This window comes from Dermacentor albipictus, chromosome 10 (assembly GCF_038994185.2).
Source record: "Dermacentor albipictus isolate Rhodes 1998 colony chromosome 10, USDA_Dalb.pri_finalv2, whole genome shotgun sequence".
Lineage (NCBI taxonomy): Eukaryota > Metazoa > Arthropoda > Arachnida > Ixodida > Ixodidae > Dermacentor > Dermacentor albipictus.
Genome location: NC_091830.1, coordinates 2,988,975 through 3,012,784, shown reverse-complemented (window position 1 = coordinate 3,012,784; position 23,810 = coordinate 2,988,975). Strand labels below are relative to the sequence as shown.

Sequence of the window (23,810 nt, the reverse complement as noted above, 5' to 3'; positions counted from 1 at the left end):
GATCCGGCAGCCTACGATGCCGTCGTTTAAGGAACAGTAGGGATTAACCCAGTGATAAACACCGGGGCAGCACGTTTCATCTTCGCTGGTTAACCATCTGCAAGGAAGTGCATCGACGGTGATTTTTTTATCAACGGTGCTTCTATAGCTTGTAACCAAATATAGCTTGTTGTCTAAACATTGGTACGAGTTCTTTTGTACTCCGTTTCATACATAGCACTAAATGCTGCAGAGGCTAGAGAGACTTCTTACAGTGGCTTCGTTCGCGCTTGTATATAGTTCGATGTCTTTTCACCGTAGTTGTGCGCAACTGTTTGTTTGTATATGTAGCCTAACAACTGAATGAAACACGTTTTAAATCCTTAGAAACAAACACACTGTGGTATACGGTTGCTAATGCGTTGTTTTATACTATTTTCTTTAGTTGTTCTTTTTGAGCTTTCTATTTGCAACCTGTCGTCGTGAGCCTCAGGTGCGTGCTCGTGCAAGCGAACGCTTTTGGCGCGCAACGATGCATAGACGGAACGCCTGGAGTGACAACTTTTCTTGACAGAACTTCTTGCGTAGCTTTCACAGCTCTGACTGCTATGTACGGAAAAGGGTGTAGTGTTTAGGCTCTGCACATATTATAGTTACTTGCTTTTAGTTAAAAAGAGTTGCACTGCTTGAAATATCATTTAACATATGATTAGTAAGTATTTAGTAGAATTTATGGGGTAAAGCCGGACTCCTTTACTATAAGCGACGCGGTTTCCGTAGGCACCTGTCCACTGTAACACAGCTCTTCGAAACTATTGGCTACTTTGCAACAATCATAAACAATGAAAAGCAAATATACGCAATTGCATTAAATTTTTCTTAAGCTTTCGACGTGGTCTGTGACGTTCAGCTAATAAGGAAGCTTTACAATACAGGTCTTAGTACAAAAATTATAGGACGGGTTTAACATACTGAAGTTGCAGACGTCAGTCTGTCAAGATATCCGATGAAAGATCGCCTAGCTCATGCATTGCGTCCCGAGTATCACATGGATGGGCTTTGAGATCTTTACTGTTGCTGATTCACAATAATGATACTGCAGCAAATATTAGTCCATTATTCCAATCACGTTTATTCGCACATGGCTGCGAATAAACGTTGAAAGTTGTAAAAGAATGTGTATAGCGTATTATCGCTGAAAAATTTCAATAAAATTAGAATGTGCATCATTCACGTCCTTTATTCCGAATATGAAAGAGCAATCGTGCGCACCAGCGTTGGTTTAAGAGGGGGGGGGGGTAAGGGGGCTGCAGCCCAGGGCCTCACCTCGGGCAGTAGGAGAAGGGAGCCCATTTATTCTAACCTGCTTAGTGTGTGGAACCATGGGCAATGGAACTTCGAGCGACATGTGTGAAGCGAGAAAACGAGAACGAGCAGACGGGGCCCACCGCCTAATGTAGCAGCATGCGCTTAATCTGACCATAGGGGGAGAGCTTGTCGAGCCACAAAAACAGGAATCCCCCGCCACGCGGGTGGGGCCCTCTTTCTTACGAAACGAGGTGCGTTTGCTTGGAAGAGTTTTCGTGGTTTCCTGTCAGTCCGTCTGTCCAGTGCTGTCTGGAGGGGAGGGGCAAGGGGGAAACACTTAAAACATGTAATGTGGGATGAGGACCTAAATCTCACTTGCCCCCTCGTCACTACCACGCCACCCTCTACTTCTCAAATAGTTCCGCCGTTGTCCTTCAGATAGAAAGAATGTGCTGCAGTACCAACAGTGCCTCCCATTCGATTTTTCTTTACCGTGATGGTAATTTGGACGGGGGAGTATGAGTCCGATAGCAGATGATGACGAGTTTGATGGCAGATTCTAGGCAGGAAAGGAATGAAGACGTCATACGTGCTTTTGTCCGCGTGCTGTGGGGCATGGAATGTACACCGTTGGGGCTAGGGTTGTGAAAGAGTGAAGGGGGAAGTTGGAGAGGTGGACACAAAGGCCTGTCTCCAGGACCTATTCCTGCCTAGTGGCGGTGCACACTCACGCGTGCTCGAAGGAAAAAGTACGTCAGACTGGCCGCTGAACTTTCCACAAAGAAGTAGAAAAAGATCACTCAGAGGTGACGGAGGGCGTGTAACTTCGCCTGCGCTAGGAGTCGCCCTCCCCACTTCGTCCTCGCGCTCGGCGTCGACTTCGTGAAAGAAAAATCGAGAACCTCCCAGAAAAGACGATTGCTCCAGCCAATAGGAAGTCGAGACCATAACTTCAATCACGGGAGAAAGAGTGAGTTTGTACGGCGAAGGAGGAAATTTGTACAAGGAACTCTATGCGTATGTGAACGCCTGCTTTGGCGCTAGTAACAGACAGACGCGGCGCGAGTCTATAAAAGGAAGTTGATCGCGGGCTGCGATTCAGCCCCGAGCCGCCGGTAAAGCTTGCATAAGCCCGCCCGCTGAGGAGCTCCCGGGGGACGCACCACTTCCGGCCAGCCACGGACCATACAGGCAGCGTGCGCCAATCATCGGGACGGCCACCCTTGGACACCTACGGTCGTGTCCGACTCAAGAAGTGCCCGGTGAACAATTAGCATCCATTCATGCGAAAATACTCTGTCGGAAGCATCAAAGTGGTGTGTCTAAACGAATGGCGAAGTTAGAAAGAGAAGAGCATGAAACTAAGCTACTAAAGATGACAAAGTACCTACTGAATGCAGCTTCCGCGGAGCAGTATGATCGCTCTACCCGGAGTCTGTGTCAAACTCCCAATAGTACCGACTGTGCTTCTGTGGAGGACTTGCCAACTCCATCACCACCGTTTCCTGGCAAGAAGCAAGGTTTGACTCATCTTGGTTGCCTGGATCCTCTGAAAATGGTGCCAACCTCGGTCGTCTATATTTCTGAGCAACCGACGCTAACCGAGCCCTGTCCTGTTGCTGCGTCAGCAACGTCTATGCTACTCGGCCGGGCCGCTGCCACAGATCACCAGGTGTCCGGTCCGGCACGGCCAATTTCTACTACTGCTGATCAACAGGTTCCAAACCTCCTCGATGAGCCTCCTTCTACTGAAGAGCGCCAGGAAACAACACTCCAAGAACCGACTCACTTGTTTCCTGTTAGCTTGGCTTCAAATAATCATGTTCCCACCTACAAAGTGTGCTTCAAGAGTACGAATGAGACGGCTTCTCGTTCCGGCAGCATAGAAGTACAGATCCCCCGCAGCAAGAGGTACGTTGCGAGATTCTCCGAAGTTACCCTGCTAACGGATGTTATTACTGACAGCTTTCGGAGTGTATGCCTCGAGAAAGGGCGATTATATGTTGAAAATCGGGCAGGAAATTGTCCGTCTTCCGAAAGGCAATACAAAACTCAGAAACGCTATATGTCACCTCATCTGTTCGTGCGAAAGGCTGTAAATGGGGAGGCGTACGAGCGACACTGGTTAATGTACTCGGAGTCCAAAGGTTCCGTTTACTGTTTCATGTGCAAACTATTTTCGATTTCAAGCAACCCCAGTGTTTTCACCACGCACGGCTTTTCTGATTGGAAAAGAGCAGAAGGAAAGGTTTGCTCACATGAAAATAGCGTAGAGCACCGGAGCTACGTGGGAGCATGGCTCGCCCGTCTAACTCGAGCAGAACAATTGACAAGGATCTGGTTAAGCATCTTGTCACTGAGACCGCTTGCTGGACAGAGGTGTTGAATCGCGTAGTCGTTGTAGTTAAGCGTCTAGCTGAGCGGAGCCCAGCTTTTAGGGGCAGTGAGGAGATTTTTGGTTCACCGAGAAATGGCAATTATATGGGAGTGCTTGAGGCCATTGCCAAGTTTGATCCCTTTCTAGAAGAGCATATTAAACGCTACGGGAACAAAGGAAAAGGTCACCCATCGTATCTGTCAAAAACCATTTGTGATGAATTTATGGAGCATATGGCAAAGGCTGTAAAGAAACGTCTTGTTGACGAAGTGAAACACGCAAAATACTTCTCTTTAATTGTTGATTTGACTCCAGACCTTACTCACGTTGATCAGGTGTCACTTGTTTTACGATACTATTTAAATGGGAAAGTGTACGAATGCTTTCTTGGATTTGTTCCAATTGAATCGCATACCGGCTAGTATTTTTTCGATACCGTGATGTCCCTCTTGACGACCAATGGCATCTCAATTGATGATTGTAGGGGCCAAGCTTATGATAATGTGAGCAATATGCCAGGAAAATACAAAGGACTGGAAGCTCAAATCAAACATCTGAACGAATTGGCCGTCTACGTCCCGTGTGCTGGTCATTCACTGAACTTAGTTGGCGCGTGTAGCGTCGACAGTTGCCTTGAGGCAGTCCAATTTTTCACTGTAATTCAGAGACTGTATGTGTTCTTTGCTGCCTCACCTAAGCGATGGAGGTATCTTTTCGACAGCATGGTCGGAAATGGCCAGCAGCTTGTTTTGAAAAGTATTTCTGAGACCAGGTGGTCAAGACACGCTGAATCATGTAAGGCCATTGTGAAAAATTTCAATGCAGTCTTGTGTTGCCTTGAAGCTGTAACAAAGAACGAGGAAGAAAACGGTGACGCTAGGAACGAAGCGCACTCTCTCTTCGAGAAAATGACAAAAGTACAGACTGCATTCATGGCAATTTTCCGGAGTGCAATCTTGGAGGCTTTGACAAAACGAGCATAGCACTTCAGGAACCAGGCCTAGACATTTCAACTGCTGTAGACGTTCTGAGCTCTGTAGAAGGCTTTGTTAATTTTTTGCGACCTCTCTTTCAGACATTCGAAGAGAGAGCACGCGCGCGAAGTGCCAATCAATGTTATCAAAATGAGGGCGAACGCATCATTTTGAGTAAGCACCCGGACGGAAAAAGCAATAGTGCGCTACAAGGTAGAAAAAAGGTCATCCTAGAGACGTACAATGTTGTACGTGACAGTTTAGGCTCTGCTTTGCGAGAGGCTGCCTACACTGAACTCTGCGAAAGGTTCGGATTCTTAAAATTGTTGACAGAAGTTGGGAGCGAGGCCTCTCTGGCACAGCAGGCTGAGACGTTGGTGAAAACCTGCAAAAATGATTTGGAGGCAGCATTTTCCGCTGAAATCGTTTAGTTTGCGAACTTTCTGTACAACTCTGTGTGCCAGGACACGAGTCCCCTGAGAATAATGAAGTTGCTGCACGAAAGAAAGCTTATTGGTGTGTTTCCGAACCTTTCTATTGCTTTGCGAATGTACTTAAGCATACACGTGGCAAACTGTGAGACCAAACGATCGTTTTCCAAGTTGTCGCTGATAAAAAATCGCCTTCGTTCAAGCCTCCTTGACGACAAGGTGAACTCGCTTGCTATCATGTCCATTGAAAGTGACCTCCTCCGCGATCTATCCTTCGAACAGACTATATCAGAATTTCGCCAAAGCGAAGGCGCGAAAGATGTCATTTTAAAAGAGGACTGTTTGCGCTATGCATGAATAGTTCCAATAAGTTCGCTGTGTCGCCTCCCAGCCTTCACATTGCCAATGAAACGCTGAGCACTGTATTTCAAGATATGCAAATCTTCGTTGTTCGTCTCTTGTTTGTTCTTCTTGTGGTATTTATTGTGCTTATAAAGAACTGTATTTTTGTTGTTTTTGATAGTGCTACGTTTATTTGGTGTCGTCCTTGCTTGTTTTACCTTTAATAAAATATTTTGAAATAATGTTTTGTAATTATAGTTGGTAATTTTCATCGGTATTATAGTGCATTTTTATGGTGTTTGTATTCCCCTAAGTATTGTATATACTATTGCATATTTATAGAGTAACGTGCATAACGATTACTGCAGTCTGATGCTTAAATTTTAATAAAGAATGTTTTGGATACAACCATGCGTCTCCTCATGGGATTAAACTTAGTGATGCAAACAAAGCCTAGCTTCAGAAGGATCGACGTCTGAGCTGTGTTGTCTTTTCTCCGTTCTTGTTCGTCTTGAGTGCACTAAACTTTTCCGTAAAGCCTAGCTTTTGCTGAAAACAGAATGCAGATTAATCACAAAGTGAACATATGTGTTGGTGTTTACAACAACACACGTTTCAAGCAAAGTTTGTTGTTTTCCTGATAATAATAACAACAATAATAATAATCCCGTTGATCGCACTTCGTTTTGTTTAATTTGGTTGAATTAAAATGAAACATGGCATATTTCCAGTAGTGTAGCAGGCAACAGGGGGGGGGGGGGTCAGTATAGGGAAAGGGGGCCTGCATGTGAATTAGCCCCGGGCCCCCATTTTTCTTAATCCTGCCCTGCTGCGCACTGATGTCACGCTTAAATAAAAGTAAAGCATCGTCTGATACATACTGCACTTTAAGTGCGTCTCTTCGACTATCTTTATTAACTTCGGGGTGGGGGGGGGGAGATAAAATCATGAAGATTGGGCAGTGCTAACTTATGACAGAGGCTACGGTTCCTGCATCAGTGACTCTAGTTTCCGCGTTGGTAATAAACAGATGAAGTGTCGACGAAGTTAATACAGTGATGCGTGTCGGCGTAGCGATTATATTCACAAAGGCTGTGGAAGAAATGGTGTTTTTGAAACCTTGAACACATGTGCTAGCTTCAAGGGTATTTATACCAAAGCCTCCACCGCAAACGTGTTTCAGACAATTTGTGGAAACAAACTGCAAGAATTAAACTTTCAGAAAGGTTCACAAAGTGCCCGAAATTCCGATTTGGAGTGCGATAAACGACAAATGCTCTAAATAAATAAACAAGTAATGACATCAGCGTTTCGTTTTAGTGGTACCTCGTAATCGTTCGTAATGCATGTATAATCTGATATTACCTCATATTCTTTAAAAGCTTTCACATCAATAGTGACGCCATCACCCCTACGACTACTGCGATTGATAAAAAAGTTTGTGCATCCATTAAGATGGCGCATTGCACACCCGTCGTAATATCATATGTTTCAGTAAGCACGAAAATACTATACTCAAAAGAGATTTGGTCTAGGAATTAAGCAATCTGGTCATGCTTAGCGAAGGCAGAGTGTGTATTATTATGCAAAACAGAACCCTACATAGAAGGACATGGAAGAATTTCATGGGGCAACGCAAAATCGTGGTAGCGCATTTTGAAAGCTTAAATTGTACGCAAAAGAGAGGAGAGATTTGCACCGATGTTAACTAAGGGCGCCTCCAGCACAAGCAGAAAGACACCTGTTTGTCCATTCTTTTTTTTAAATAAATGTTTCTCCTCCTCCTATCTTAATAAGGTCGTCTTCACATGTTGTGGATATGGCACTAGAAGTGTCTCACTGCCTCGCAAAAATCCTTCGATTAAGGGTCCACACGGATACTGAATCCGTCGACAGGCGTAACGTGACATCATGTGCATTTGTTACATGACCAGACCAGCCGCAGCGTGGCCGAGTGTAGTGAAGAGTGGGTCCTTGGCTCGGATAGAGCGAGGTGGAGGACGACGAAGTGAGCGAAATAGAAGAGCTTGCCCAAGGAATGGGTGTTGTGTCTATCTCGTCTCTTACAGTATATTGAAATGGGTTGCTTCACTGAAGCTTCGGAAGCTACCCATCATAAGCAGGAAAAGGCGTACAAGATGAGCAAGGTGTAATAAGCTTAACTGTGGAACATGTTATACTGTAACACTGACGACGTGCGCAAATAAACAATTATCTTGGGCACCGGAGGGTTGCACGCAAACCGCCCACACACCTCCCACCACAGTCAGCACCAGTCTCCCACTTGAGCTGATTTACTGCTTGTTATAAAGCATCGACCGCTATGCTATCATAGTGACGTCACAAGAATGCTTGTTCGATGAAACGGTAGCCCGCGGATGGCGCAGACCCACAGGCAGGTCACCATGATGTGATGTCGGCGATCCAGACACTACCGCATTTCCGCAACTTCTTTTTGACCTAACCTCGCGTAACCTAACCTAGTACCTCTCTCTCTCTCTCTCTCTCTCTCTCTCTATATATATATATATATATATATATATATATATATATATATATATATATATATATATATATATATATATATATATATATATATATATATATATATATATATATAGGTGCGTAGTAGCCATACATACAGGCAGCGCCATTTTACGTGAGGTTAGGTCAAGAAGATGTTGGGGAAATGCTCTCTCCCTCCCTCCCTCCCTCCCTCCCTCCCTCCCTCCCTCCCTCCCTCTCTCTCTCTCTCTCTCTCTCTCTCTCTCTATATATATATATATATATATATATATATATATATATATATATATATATATATATATATATATAGTGGGAGCGAGATCGAGAGAGAGAGGTGCATGGTGGCCATGGTGCAGAGCAGGGGCGGTCGTAAGGCTGGGAAGTCGTGTGCAAAGGCCCTCGCTGGTACCAAGGGCGGTAGTTGCAAAAGCGCGAGATGTGATCCGGGGCCCCAAAGCTGTAGCACACCGGAAGGGGTCGAGGCCCATGCTGCAGCTCGAGTAGTATCGCTCTTCATGGGGATGGTAGCCAGCCAACGTTCGTTCAGAGAAACGCGACGAGCGAAAACGGCGTTCGTAATTGGAGGGTGGTCGATATGAGTACCCAGATCGCAGTGTTCCTAGGTATTCATCGACAACATCTGCTGCATTAACAGATGGCTGCCATGGGGCCGTAGCGGCCGGCGTTCGCATGCGTTCTGTTTCTGTTGCATAGCCGTCCTGGAAGGCACCGGGGCAATGAGTGATTTGCTGACATCGAAGCAATTCTTCTCTTACAACTTGCCGTATTGTAGACGAGAGGTCAGTAGGCGGTGTTGTATCGACACTGGCCACAGTTGGCACGTTCGACAGACGGCCAAATTTCGGAGCTATCAATCGCATCTTCAGCGTTTCAAATGTGCGACAGTGCTGCATTACTTCGGACACGGAGTTCCGATTCTCTTTGCCAATGAGGAAATTGCTCACGTCTTTGGCTATTCCCTTAAAAACGTGTCCAACCTTGACCTCGTCAGGTATCTTGGGCATAACTATCTTGCGCAACTTCAAAATTTCTTCTATACATGTGGTACATGTCTCCTCTGGAAGCTGTGCCTCTCTGAGTCAATGTCTGCTCCGCTCGCTTTTTCTTCGCGTTAGAATCGCCGAAGCGCTTCTGCACTTCCTCAACGAAACGATCCAAGTTGTGAACATCTCCTCGCAGTGTTCATACCACATCAGAGTAGTGTTAGTTAGCGAAAACACAACATGACTGAGCTGCGCTGCTGATTCCCAGCCATTGCTTCTTCTCACTCGCTTGTAGTTCATGACTACCCGCCGTGGTTGCTCAGTGGCTATCGTGTTGGGCTGCTGAGCACGAGGTCGCGGGATCGAATCCCGGCCACGGCGGCCGCATTTCGATGGGGGCGAAATGCGAAAACACCCGTGTGCTTAGATTTAGGTGCACGTTAAAGAACCCCAGGTGGTCAAAATTTCCGGAGTCCTCCACTACGGCGTGCCTCATAATCAGAAAGTGGTTTTGGCACGTAAAACCCCAAATATTATTATTATTATTAGTTCTTGACTCACTAATCGACGTCTTCTCCTGAGGTTCCGCCACAGTTCGGCGGCACTCGATAGTATGGCAAGGAACCAGTAGGAGTTGCCTCCACCGCATGAATGGTCTGGACTTGAGACAACATTTCAATCGGCGAAGGCGGAAGGTCGGCAAGGCGGCGGCTGCGGCCAAGTCTAGGGAGTAGAACTTCCGTCGTTGGGTTCGTCTTCGTCTTACCCTGCACCTTCCCCCAATCTGTTACGGTCTCCGGAGAGGCTTAAGGGGGTGCTTTAATGATCACCAAGGCACAAATAACCATGAAAATTGCAGGTGCAACGTCGTCCTCCTCTTTCTCCACTCTCGCTTCCCGCTCATGTTACTTGCAGGGACCCTTGTTATATATATATATATATATATATATATATATATATATATATATATGTATATATATATATATATATATATATATATATATATATATATATATATATATATATATATATATATATATATATATATATATATATATATATATGCTGTACAACCTCGTTTGAAAAAGATTGTATGCTCCATTTAAACCGCCCTCTGGCGGGTACGTCAAGTAAGTAACCGTTTAAATCAACTCGACCGCACTTAGAAAAGTGAAGCGAACAGTGCTTAAATTCTTTCTAATCACGCATACAGCACACAACACAGCATGTCGAAAACTGTCATCGTCAATTGCTCATACCCCCGTATAAGAAAGCAAGAAATGCAATGAACGATAGTCCCGTAAAGTTCATGGCTACTAACTTTGCGTGAATTAGCTGCCATGACACTGCCCCTGTCGTCGTTGTGGGTAATTTCAATGTGGATGTGTCGGTACCGAAAAGGGAGCGCTTTACGCATTCCGTGTTGCAGACATATCCCTTGCGATGCCACACAGGTCCGGCCCAACCGACCCCCAGCGGTGTACTTGCATCGATTTGACGTTATCTAAGAACGGTGATTGCAGTTGCGAGTGAGATAATGACCATCGATCTAGACAATAAATGAGTTCGTACCGTTGTTCAAAATTTTGTGTCACCGCCGTGTTGTGTGCTGAACAGCTTAGCTGGTCAACCACCTTCATAGAGTGGAATGGTTCATGATTTTTTTTTCTTTGAACTATTATGTATATGTATTCACAGCAATATTTCTAAACTCAACACCCTATATCACCATTTTCTGCTTTACATCATTTTCCGATTCCGGATGTCCGCAGTCATTGAAAAAGAAACACCTCTTTTCTATAACCCCCTAATGCTGCAATGCTCATGCACTGAACGTACTCCATGACGACTCAAGAAAGTGGCGGTTCCGCCGTCCCTCTGCAGAAGCGACCACTGCTCTTCAACGACACTTCGCGGCTATTCTTGAGAAGCGCAGTGATATCTTCAGTCAAGAGGCGGCCCTTTGCTGAATTCACTGGAGTCGAGGACGAGCCTAAAGTCGGTGGTTGAGTCAGAATAAGGGGATAAACGCCCCCTGGGAGGCCAAAAAATTATGGGGTTTTACATGCCAAAACTATGATCTGGACTGCACTTCTTAATTTAAAGCACTTCCAGTTGAATTGCACCCACCTAAAATTTAAGCTAGTGCAAGTTGAGCAAGAAAAAAGTGTGAAGTAATGAAAAGAAAGCTCAGAAAATATGTCCTGAATGAATACAGTATAGCGCATGACCTTTCATACTTGTGACTAGTAACACCTACACCATTTCTCACCCGGTTGCGTCATAACGGACATCTTAGAGATTATGTCTTCACTTCATCGCTTGCACCGAGAAATTTGTGTCCAGTGGCGCTATGCAGGAAGGCCCGAGTTCGGAGAAGCTCGCGATCTTCGTGAGCTCTGGCGACGCACCCTGATGAATGAAATAACCGTATGGAGAGATGAAATCTAAACTCAAGGAGGCGTCGAGTTTTATTGATTAACGTCACTCGAAAGTCACGTGTGGTCGGCGAAGATGGACTCACGTTGGGAAACTGGGGCGCCTTCTTTCATTTGCTTGTCGTTCCGCCGAGTGCATATGACGTGCAAGAAACTTTAGCAAAAAGTATTCTGACGGGGATCACGGTCACTGACCAAGTCTGATGAATAATCCGACGCTTCGGAACCGCGTACGGGTTCCTTGTTCACTGAGTCGGACATGAAATTGTCGTCATTTATATAGCCAGCACGTGACGTAACGAACGTGCGTAAATGGCAGGCATATTTCCTGGTGTCCGGTTCATCGTAGCTGGCGTCGATTGAAGTATTAGAGATTCTAGTAGCCGTCGGGATGACACGTTCTTTTCTTTGGCAACAGCAATGACATTGTCCCAGTCAATCTTGCGATTATGTTCCTGCGCATGCTTGGCAATGGCGTTGGTCGTGTGACTATTATTTCTTACGTCATGTTTATGGGCCTTGAGGCTTCTGGAGAACTTCCCTGTTTCACCAATAGATACACTGTGCCAACCAGCGCATGGCATCTTATACGCCACTCATGGGAATTATTCAACAGGTAACCTGTATTTCACATTTATTAGCTGGTTCCGGAGCTTCTGTGCAATTTCCAATACAAGCTTCGTGAAAGATTTTTAAACATATGCTTAAATTGCTTCAAATGTAAGGTGGATGTGCTTAGCAATAACCTGTAGTTAACGAAAATAACGCTTGTGCCGTTATGGACCGCAACGGTCGCGACGACGCCGCGCGCGCTCCTGCACGACGTTTCGGCCCACGTGCGCGCCTCATTGCCCCAGGTGGCGCGAGCGCAGGCCCTCGAGAAAGAGGAGACCTGCCCGCGCAGGCGGCATGTGCATCGCGGGGTCTGCCCACAGATTGCGAACCGTTCGCGCTGACATGCTGCATCGCTGACTGCGCTGAGGAGTTCGAACCTTCGAACACGCCACCCCACTGCTAAGTGTATGGCGCGGTATGGCCACGCTTTAGCTCGGTAGCTACCACCATTTTTCTCGTCAACCAGAGCACCGATTTCAATGATGTTTATTGTATTTCTAATAAAATATTAAGATTCATTCAGTGTAGCAACTACATTTCTCATTTCAGCCACCAGTATTTTTATATTATTTTCTAAATATTAAAAAAGAACGAATAAATGTCAGCTGTCAAGCTTACAGCTCTGTAATCAACAACCAAAATGATATCCCAAATCTCTAAAGGAGGCGTAATAATAAGTCTAAAGCGGGCAAATGTGATTTGTGATACAGCTATATGAACTGCACCAGTATTTATTTGCCATTACATTCGCAAAATACTTGTAAGCATTGTAACAGTTTCAACTACACTATGATATCATGTGTCAAAATTGTTCTCGATAAATGCTCTGACAGATTCTGTTTACGCAACTGCGCTATCTGTTTTCGGCTTAGAGGTGTAGGTTTGTGAACCTTGTGCGTGTATACTTCCTTACTTACCCGTCTCGGTCATTTTTTACAGTGCGATGAAAATTGTGTTTGCTGAACAAGATAGCACCTATCTTTACACTTTTAATGCAACAATGTTTTTCCATATCGGTGCAGCAGCTGCCTCATTAGAGTATTTCTACGTTTTGCATTTATTTCAATGAGGAAATCGGAAAGGACCCCAGCTACTGCTTCTATATTATGAGTTTGTGGCACCACAAAGCACGTTCTTGTAACCTTTTTCATTACCGGTGCTTTCGCTCGCTTCACACTACCTTATTTCACTGACCACCATTTTGCTAGGTCGCTAGAAGTCGCGAATGGGCCGAACTCGGGTTTTCTAGCATAGCACCCCACTTCCTGCAGAAAATGCAGCTGCAAGCGTCCCGCGTGACAAATCGCCCACGCATTACGACCGCGAGAGCCGCAACACTTCTTTATAACACATCTTCACACTGGTTAAAGCTTGACTCGTAAAGCTCGCGTGTTGCAATAAAGCAAGGAAGATTGACTAGTTGCTCACAAGTGTTGTATAACATAATCTTGAAGGATATATTTAGGCAGAACAGAGCGAGAAACACGCACTAATGCCACGCTTCTACGGCCTATTTGCTGCACAACAATATACAGCCCGCAGTTGGGAAGCACACAAATACATTGCCACTGTTCGCCACAGTCGTAAATAATTTTATTTAGTCGTAAATTCTTATTATTTATTTTTCAATCTTTCAGTTTTTATTTCGGGGCTGTTACAGGGTGAGTAATATGCTTAACAAGGTAACTACAAATAACACGAAGTATTTCATGACACGAAACAAAATAATAATGAGCAATACAGACACACATTATTTCACACGTGTACAAGTTGCACAAGGAGCAGTTCACGATTTCTTTCAAGAAAGGTGACAGAATGAGAACTCGCAAAAATGTCGGGGCCAAAATCGTTCCAATGTGCATATGTTTAACAAATTAAAAAAATGAAAGCACATTAACTCTACCAGTAGGGCATAAAAACATCATGATGATTTGTTCGGGGAGAAACTGCCAGGGAGCTGTAAGTATAGTATGGGGTCCAAATTTAGATTTCTTTTCTGCAAGCGGCATAAATATTTCAACCAAGCAGTGTTTCTGCTCTTAGCAAGAACAGCAAGATGGGCCCTCGCAAGTAAATCTGTAACAGAAATTTTCTATCATATTTGGAAGAAATAAACCTTATGACCAGGCGTTGTACTTTTAAAACTGGCCGCAAAAGCAGGACTTGCACATTTTAGTGCAGGACGGACAACTATTGTATAGGCCTTTAGTCGCCACATCATGACTAGCTTGCTTCAGCTTCCTTTTCAGCAAGCTTCATTTTCACTGAGCCGATCCGCAAATGTTCCCATTGTGCTCTTTCAAACTTAAATTAGTTGTTAAAGTTACGCCAAGGTATTGCTGTTCATCGTGTTATTACGTCGTTGCCGATAGAGTGAGGAAACGTAAGGGTGATTTTCATTGCCCTTAGTCCAGGAATTCGACTTATTGGGATTAATCGGCAAATCCCATCAATATATCATGCATTATTGTCTTCAGAGGTCTCTTGAGTAAGAAATCGTCCTAGACATTTCTGATTTAAAGTCTTTCAAGTCAGACGGTGCTCTTGTACGTAAGAACGTGTTAAGTAATTGGTTTTTCTTATTAGTAGCTTTCCTGTGGGCAGGAGTGACTCAAGGTTCTCCTGTTCATTTTGATGATTTGAAAGTTGTAAAAGAATATGTATAGCGTATTATCACTGAAAATTTTTAATAAACTTAGAGTATGCATCATTCACTTCCTTTATTCCGAATATAAAAGACCAATCCTGAGCACTGGTGTCACGCTTAAATAAAAGTAAAGCATCGTCTGATACATACTGCGCTGTAAGTGCGTCTCTTCGACTGTCTTCATTAACTCCGGGGGGGGGGGGGGGGGGAGAAAGTCATGAAGATTGGGCAGTGGTAACTTATTACAGAGGCTACGGTTCCTGCATCAGTGGCTCTAGTTTCCGCGTTGCCAATAAACAGAACAAGTGTCGACGAAGTTAATACAGTGATGCGTGTCGGTGTTGCGATTTTATTCACAAAGCCTGTGGAAGACATGGTGTTGTTGAAACCTTGAACACACGTGCTAGCTTCTAGGGTATCTATACTAAAGCCTCCACCGCAAACGAGTTTCAGACAATTTAGTGCTGGGCGATAAAGGACAAATGCTCTAAATAAATAAACGGAACGCCGAGCTTAGGTTGGCAAAGTTAGCCTTTTATCAGCGGTTGTTTTCTCATATAAAGAAACAGCAACCTGAAGCCGCATGCAAAGTGCTAAATAGCTTTCTCGGTCGTGAAAGTAAAACGGAAATGCCCTCAAAGTTACCGCACAATAACCGCGAAATATTTGGTCAGGCGCTTGTTGATCATTTTAACCAAGCGTTTCTAAAACACGCTCTTCCAGATAATAACCCACTGGTTATCAGACCATCAATCAATTGCCCTGCTAAGAGCTTTGCGCTGCATGACATAAGGGAAGCTGAAGTTTGTCGAACATTTATAGCACTGAAGAACGGCGAGGCTTTAGATATAGATAACCTACAAATAAAGTCTATAAAATACGTTATCGAGTACATTACGCCTGCGTTCGCTCACACATTCAACCTCGCTATCCAACCAGGTCAAATTCCCGAGGCACTCAAAAATTCCAAGGCAACAGCCATTTGCAAAGGTGGCAATAAAAATGAGACAAAAGATTATAGGCCAATATCTGTGGTAGTAATTTTTTCGAAAGGCGTAGAAAGATATTATTTACTCGACTGACAAACTTCTTTGACAAAATAAATCTTCCTTCCAACGCGCATTTTGGTTTCAGATAAGGACGCTCTGCAGAAGCAGCCTTATTAGCTCTTAAACAAAGTGTGCTACAAAACAGTGAAAATAAACATATAACTCTCGGCCTTTTCGAAGATTACAGTAAAGTATTCAATTCACTTAACCATAACATACTTATACTAAAATTCTCAGAATGCGCGGTTGGTGGTAAGCAGCTCGAACTAATCCATTCGTACTTAGCCAACAGGACTCAGTGTGTGTGCATTGACAATTATCATTCATCTCCCCTCCATATAAAATGTGGTGTGCCCCAAGGCAGTATTTTAGGTCCGCTTTTGTTTAACGTATATACAAACGTTATTGTCGGTATTCACACAAACTCTAAATGTATTTTATATGCCGATGATAGCACTATTCTACTCTCCGGAACTGATGAAGCTGACCTAGCGTCAAGATGTACTCACGTGCTTGTAAAAGTCGTATTTTGGTCACATTCTAACTGACTCAATATTAACCCAGCTAACACCAAGGTACTTTTCTTCCATGCGAAAAATAAAGTAAGAAATTTAGAACAGATATTACTGGGATGGGCACAAGATTGAAATCGTCAATGAATGTAAAATTCTCGGAGTAACATTTAGTTCAAACGTGGCACGGTATTCGCATGTTGACAACTTATGGAAAAGACTTTCAATGACCACAGGAGCGCTATCGCGTTGTTGTGCAAATCTCCCAGTGGAAGCAAAAAAACTAATTTATTCTGCACTGTTCGTTTCCCATATTAATTACAGTAGTCTCGTATGATTGACCACTACACAAATGAATATTCCGCGGATTTGTTTATTACAAAAGAAAGTTCGCAATAACGTAAATATATGTTATTTAGCTTCCACAGAATGATATTTAAGTTGTACAACATTATGAAATTACAACATATGTATGAATCTCCCGTTTTGCGTTCATTCTATGTGTCTTCACCCACTTTTAAAAACATTACCACAATAGCGTTGCTTCAGCAATATAGCAATGTTCGTACACGTTGTCCTGACTTTTTGGTAATACCACATTTCCGTACTTTCTAGAAACTGCAATCATTGAAATATAATCTCCAGTTAATCCTCAATTAGTACAAAGATATACCGAAGCCCACACTACCATTACTAAATCAGCTCTTCTTTTTAAATCATACCTATGACTATTGCCGTTAAGTTACATAGATTAACAATTCTCTGTGCTTGTACTTCACCTTGTAGTGTTTAGAATATAACATCTTTTCCTGATGTATTATATTTGTATGCGAGTATGCATATGTGAATTACTATATGTATGTATACATATACATATGCTATTTTCCCCCTTTTTTACTATCTTTTAAAAATATTTTTTCTTCTGTATATGAACCGTTTTTCCGACTTGCACGTCGAAGTCAAGCCCTGCCTTGAATATCGTGTCCGGGCCTCTGTCAAGCTGCACACTGCAGCTTTTAGACCTGTGAACAACCAAAGTTGTTTTGGTCATAAAGAATTTGAATTGGAATTGGAATGCGTGACACGTGCACACCAAAGTTATTTCGTTTCCTGTTTATGCGCGAGTAAAAAGCCGTGGACCGTACTTGGCAAGTGTTCTCACCCAGGCGCTCGGTAATAACGAGAGCTCCATCGTACGTTTGAAGAGGACGGTGTACCTCATTGCACCCACACCTCATCGCATATACTTTATTGTGGTGCCGGACAGTGGTGTCGGTCGAAATACCATTTTTGCGCATGTTGCGCATGCGCAAGATTTCTGCGAGCCTCCGTTAGGATACTGCGACAAAGTGTATCTCGTGCCACGGAACGTCCAACTTTTCTGCGCGTGTCTGAGCCGAATGTAGCGCTCAGTTTCGATGGTTGGCCGTATACGATCTCGTATGGGGAAGTTCCTCTAGAGCTCTGTAAAGCCGTGTTCATTGCGTGCGGAGCCGCTCGGAGATGGTCATTCCCACCAGCTTCACCTCGTATGTGATTCTTGCAGTATGGTGCGAGTCGAGCTTGCATTGTCAGGTTCGACCTTTCTGTCAGACCATTCGCTTGGGGACGGCAGACAGACGCGAAGTGACGCGCAACTACAGCTTGCGGCAGGTAAGTGCGAGGCTCGCGACTGCGGACGGTGGTCGACCGGTCGTATATAAACTTTTTCGGAAGAGTGTGTCTCCATTAAAAATTAAATTATGGGGTTTTACGTGCCAAAACCACTTTCTGATTATGAGGCTCGCCGTAGTGGGGGACTCCGGAAATATTGACCACCTGGGGTTCTTTAACGTGCACCTAAATCTAAATACATGGGTGTTTTCGCATTTCGCCCCCATCGAAATGCGGGCGCCGTGGCCGGTATTCGATCCCGCGACCTCGTGCTCAGCAGCCCAACACCATAGCCACTGAGCAACCACGGTGGGTGTGTCTCCATTCGAAGTGGTCCCGCAAGAATCTGATGACGTAGCTGGCGGCAAGCGAAGGCACAGCAGTAACCTCTACGAACTTGGACAAGTAATCCACAACGACTAGAATGTAGCGATTACCCGCTGCCGACATTGGAAGAGGCCCGATGTGATCTATGCCCAACGTGTGGAAAACGTCTCAAAAAGCGTAATAGACATGAGGAATTCATGTTGACTTCCGGGACGCCGTTTGTATCGTTGACACACCTGACAGCCGGCGACGTGTGAAAGTATACGTCCTTATCCATTCTCGGCAAGCAAAATCGTTCTTCTGCCTTTCGTAAGGTTGCTCGATAGCCGACATGGCCTCCTTCGGGGTTGTCGTGGATGGCATTCAAAATATTTGATCGTAAGGGGCCAGGAATCACTGGAAGGTGACGTTCGTCTCTTATTGGCCCAGTGGCGACGATACAACGTACCATCACTTAAAACAATCTTGGCATTGCGTCCCGTATCCGTAATATAGTCTATAAGGGAAACGAAACCTTTGCCGGCGTGTTAGGCCAGTCTCAGGTGTTGCTGCGAAAATATGATTAAGCTTTCTCGGGTCCGCAGAAACGCTTCCTCGATTGAGTTTTGTGATAAAGCGTCCGCAAGCTTGATTTTGTGCTCCAGTACGGTGACGCGCGTCGTATGTGTAGTCCAGTAGCCGAATAATCCACCAGGCAAACTTGTGTTTGAGGTACTGCTTTTGGAAAATCCGTGCAGTCGCGGAATTATCCGTTACCACCATGAATTATGAAACAATATTGACGGAACTTTTCGTCCCCACTCCAAACTACAGCTAAACACTCCAGTTCATTCGAATGGTAATGGCGCTCCGCGTCTGAGAGTTCACGACTGGCGTAAGCGACGTGTGCACGCCCACTTGTGCCACGCTGAAGCAAAAGTGCCCCTATGCCAATCTGACTCGCATCAGTATGTACGTCTGTCACCCCAATCTTCATTAAAGTGGCACAGCACCGGACTATGTGTCGGCTGGTGTTTGAGTGTATCGGAAGTCTTCGTCCCACGAAGGTCCCCATTGAAATCAAGCTCCTATCTTTAACAAGTCAGTGAGCGGAGTAGCAGTTGATGCAAAGTTCGGGACAAACTTGCGCAAGTACGACGCCATCCGCAGGAATACTTGGAGCTCTTTAGTGCAGGTTAGTGCGTGATATCTGGCTACACATCTATGTGTTCAGGTAGGGGTTGTACGCTTACGAGAGATTTTATAGCTGAGATAAGATATGGTAGTTAATCTGAATTGACATTTCTCGCGGTTAAGTCGAAACCTAACGTTCTCATACCTCTCTAGTATTTCGTCGAGGTTTCGTAGATGTTTTTCGGTTTATGTGTCGGCTGGTGTTTGAGTGTATCGGAAGTCTTCGTCCCACGAAGGTCCCCATTGAAATCAAGCTCCTATCTTTAACAAGTCAGTGAGCGGAGTAGCAGTTGATGCAAAGTTCGGGACAAACTTGCGCAAGTACGACGCCATCCGCAGGAATACTTGGAGCTCTTTAGTGCAGGTTAGTGCGTGATATCTGGCTACACATCTATGTGTTCAGGTAGGGGTTGTACGCTTACGAGAGATTTTATAGCTGAGATAAGATATGGTAGTTAATCTGAATTGACATTTCTCGCGGTTAAGTCGAAACCTAACGTTCTCATACCTCTCTAGTATTTCGTCGAGGTTTCGTAGATGTTTTTCGGTTTCCCCGGTAATTCTAATATTGTCGAGGTACACAACGCAGGCGTGGTCTTTCAGTGCACCCATCACGGTGTTCATGGCGCGTTGGACGGTACTTGTGGCTGTTTGCAGTCTGAAAGGCACTCGCTTAAATTCGTACAAGCCAGATAGGGCCCCGAAGGCCGTTTTAAAGATATCCCCTTCAGACACGTTTATCCGCCAATACCCCGCTTTCAAATCTAGAGACGAAAAGAACCTGGCATTCCCTACGGCCTCAAAGGCATCGTCAGTGCGTGCCAATGGGTATGAGTCTGGCATGGCGTGTTTGTTCAAGTATCGGTAGTCGACACAGAATTGGAGATTGCCGTCCTTTTAACGGACTAGGACGTTCGGTGAGGCCCACGGACTAGAAGACGGCCTGATGACGTTAGCGGCTAGCGTTTCTTGTACCTGTTGGTCACCTACAGTCCGCTCTCGTTAGCCGTATGTTTGCAGTGGTATGGACACTGGCAGATGATTGTCGGCTGGAATATGGTGCTCTAGCACACTAATGTCGGGTAGCTGCGCAGTAATATGAGTGAAGAGCGACTCGTGACTTTCGAGTATAGCGGAGAGTGTAAGCAGCGTTGTCAACTCGCCTTGTGAAGCTTAAGCTGGTGGCGTGCTCGGAGCCACGAAACGGAGGCATACGCTATCTTCTCTCCCCATTCAGCCGCACTTTTTCTGGAATAAGGTAGTCGGCTGCTAAAACCATGTCTATAGGCAGGTCTCCGAAGCCGGGCACTGAGTTCAAGGCCTTGATGCGGTCTTCGGTTTGGAGCTGGAGGTCAGGGAACAGACCGGTAGTACCTCAACACCGAGACCCATAGGGGAGCTTCAATCCGAGGCAGGAGAGCTTCTGGGTGGTAGCGTCGAGGCAACGACGTACGCTGTGCTCTAGTATCGACAAGCACCGCACGTTTTCCGTTGTAGTCGACGCGGACCATATGTGTTGGAAGCAGGCGAGTTTGAGATTGCATGGAGGGATGTTGGGCTCGGGGGTAGTTCTTATACCCATGGCCGGATCAGCTACACGCAAAGCAGCCACGTCTCGGTGTAGCCATCTCCTATGACGAGCGGCAACTAGAAGTGACCTGGAACTCCATCGTACGGCATACGAAAGTGGAGATGTCAGCCTGCTGTGTGTGCAGGGACAAGACGACCGCGTACGTCGAGTCGTGTATTCCGTCGGTGACGTACTGCATGGCAGCCAGGGAGGACCGGGGTTTGTCGCAAGCTTGTAATAGGGGCAGCTTGTCGTAAATGTAGGTTGCAATGTCCACGGTTGAGCCTTGACGGCGTGATTGCATCATCATGAAACGTGCGTCATAAGCCATCGGAAGCGATGCAAACGCGGCCGTCAGGGCCACGCTCCAAGTCGGCCATGCGGTATATACGCTGCCTTGCAATCGATGCCATGCTTGGGTGGATCCTCGAAAACGGCCTTCGGTAATGGATACATTAGTAATCTCGGCCCAGGAGTGCTTGAGAGCAACAGAGTTGACGATGGTGAGCTATCTGGTCGGGTGATCTTTAAAACCATGAAAACACGGAATGTTGTTCTTAGAGTGTGGCGCAGCCAAACTTGGATGTTTTAAGCAGTTGAGTCAGCACGGAAATGGCTTGAGAAATGGCTACGCAGCAGTCCTGCCGCGGAGCCATCGTGGAACTTGAACGCCGTTCGTGGACACTACTGGTGGCGAGTCCGGCAGTACACGTCCACTTCCGAGTGTCATGGACGCAGGGCTGTTCGGGGCCTTCGACGGGGTCGCGGATTAGCGACCCCGTCGATCCCACCTGCGGCAAGTTGTTTTTTCATCCACTTTAATTTCCATTAATTTATCATTACTTTATTTCATTTATTAAGCACATGCAATTTCCCCCCCTATGTTGTACTTGGTGTCAGTGTTTGTTGGCTTCTCATTATATGACTATATATATATATATATATATATATATATATATATATATATATATATATATATATATATATATATATATATATATATATATATATATGTATATATAACAGGAACTGTTGGGCAATGAGAAAAGGTCATCGCGAACGCAAGATAATTTTCGCTTATGTATTCTGTACACAAACATAAATAATGTTTTTCGGTCCCCACCGGCGACAAGCTATCTTTTCGTCTACTTTCATTTCTCTTTTCCTCATAATGTTCTACATTTCAATGTATATACGTGTGTGTGTGTGTGTGTGTGCGTGCGTGCGTGCGTGCGTGCGTGCGTGCGTGCGTGCGTGCGTGCGTGCGTGCGTGCGTGCGTGCGTGCGTGCGGGCGGGCGGGCGGGCGGGCGTGCGCACGTAATAGCTACGCGGAGTCCCCCACTACGGCTTTCCCCATAAAGCCCACATAAAACCCCATAATAGCATGCATGCGTGTGCGTGCGTGTGTGTTTGCGTAGGGTGATCGCTGCTGGCGAAGTAGAAAGGAAAGGAAATTGAGGGGTCTGCGTATGCGTCTTGTGTAGAAAGCTTATTACGATTTATTTACTGGCTTCACATGAGGCTGCGAGATCACACACTGCTCCGTCGCCCTGCCGCAGACATCTTGCAGCTGCTGGGAAACGTGCGCAACGTGGAGGCCGTGCGCCAGTCCCGCGGGATCTCGAGGCAAGCAATTGTCATCACGGTCATGGCGGCCATCTTCTTGGTGCTGTTCTTCGTGCTCTCTGTCTACGGAATATACATCTCAGGACAGTCGCGAGAGTGGTAACTTCCCTTTATCCTCCTCCGGAGTTGTCACTTGGTTTCGTTTTAGATACTTCAGCAGCAATGTCCACGAATTCAGTCAGCGCTGCATAGTCGCGACGTTACAATCTCGGTAACAATCTATGAAGAAACGTGATCTTCTTTAGATTGTCTGTATCATGAAATGGTCGTAGTTAATTATATGGGTGACCTACACTTCGTTAGGTATCCTCGTTTGTGAAGCCTTGTAAAGTTTGATAGGTGAACCTAACATAAACCCAACATTCAGCTGCTAGGTCAATTCTCATATCTTCCGAAAAAGTAGTGACAGTGCCTCATGGCTGGTGTTATTCCCTGCAACGCCTTCTTTAAGAACGTCCCGAAGTTCTCCATACATTTACTTTCGGCAGTAACGGCGTGACACTGCCAGAGAAGGTGATTATGTGATAGGCGATAACCTAACCTAAATGATAACCTATATTCTCCATTCTGCGCCCTCACGCAGACAATTTTAAAGGATAATTCCTAATGTAAGCCGAGATTTCTTGAATGAGTCATATAATTTACACCGCATTAAAATACGATGTCCTGCTTCTTTTTGTAAGGCAGGGAAGCTTACTAAAAGGTGTTCTGGAATTTGCTGTATATTTAATACCCAGTGGAATGAGAACCAGCTTTATTCAATATTTGCAACCTCACGTGTTTACATTGGAGTTGTAGAATTGCTATATGAGGAATGACTTCGTCCTCCCAAGGTAGTCATTTCTTTATTCTAGTCTCTACCAGTAGCCTCCGAGTTGCTGGAAGGCTCTGATAAGTTCGTTGAAGGACACATACATTAACTGACATCAATTCATTGCTACGGCAATGGTGCAGACAAGCACGAGCTGTCAGCCCTTGTATGAGGCGAAAAGAAATATACATTTTTGTGAGGGTTGGTTCACCTTCTACCTTTGTTGTGCAAACATCGCGAAAATTCTGGCGGCAAAATGGAGGTGAGGACAGATAGAGCGATCTGTCGGTCCTGTTATTTTTCTACGCTAACTTCTCGCGCTGTTGCAACAAAAAACCTAACTTGAAGGGAAAGAACTACAACTGGCCGTCGTAGACTTAAAGCTCAGCTGTTATGTTAAAACTCAGCAACATGCGTTAAAACCACGCAAGACTTGTCCCCTCGGAA

At 45.1% G+C, this 23,810-nt stretch overlaps 1 protein-coding gene and 1 long non-coding RNA gene across 6 annotated transcripts in view; one reads left to right on the top strand and one right to left on the bottom strand.

Moving 5' to 3' along the window:
* Positions 1 to 23,810, bottom strand: part of LOC135911957 (uncharacterized) — a 179,166-nt gene that overhangs the window by 95,018 nt on the left and 60,338 nt on the right. The gene's annotated exons all lie outside the window — the stretch shown is intronic.
* Positions 1 to 23,810, top strand: part of LOC135911952 (neprilysin-1-like) — a 72,028-nt gene that overhangs the window by 3,822 nt on the left and 44,396 nt on the right. For all 3 annotated transcript variants that reach the window (XM_070527468.1, XM_065444305.2, XM_065444304.2), the window contains exon 2: positions 22,486 to 22,651. In XM_070527468.1, coding sequence (XP_070383569.1) covers positions 22,486 to 22,651 — 166 coding nt within the window. The remainder of the gene's footprint in view (positions 1 to 22,485; positions 22,652 to 23,810) is intronic.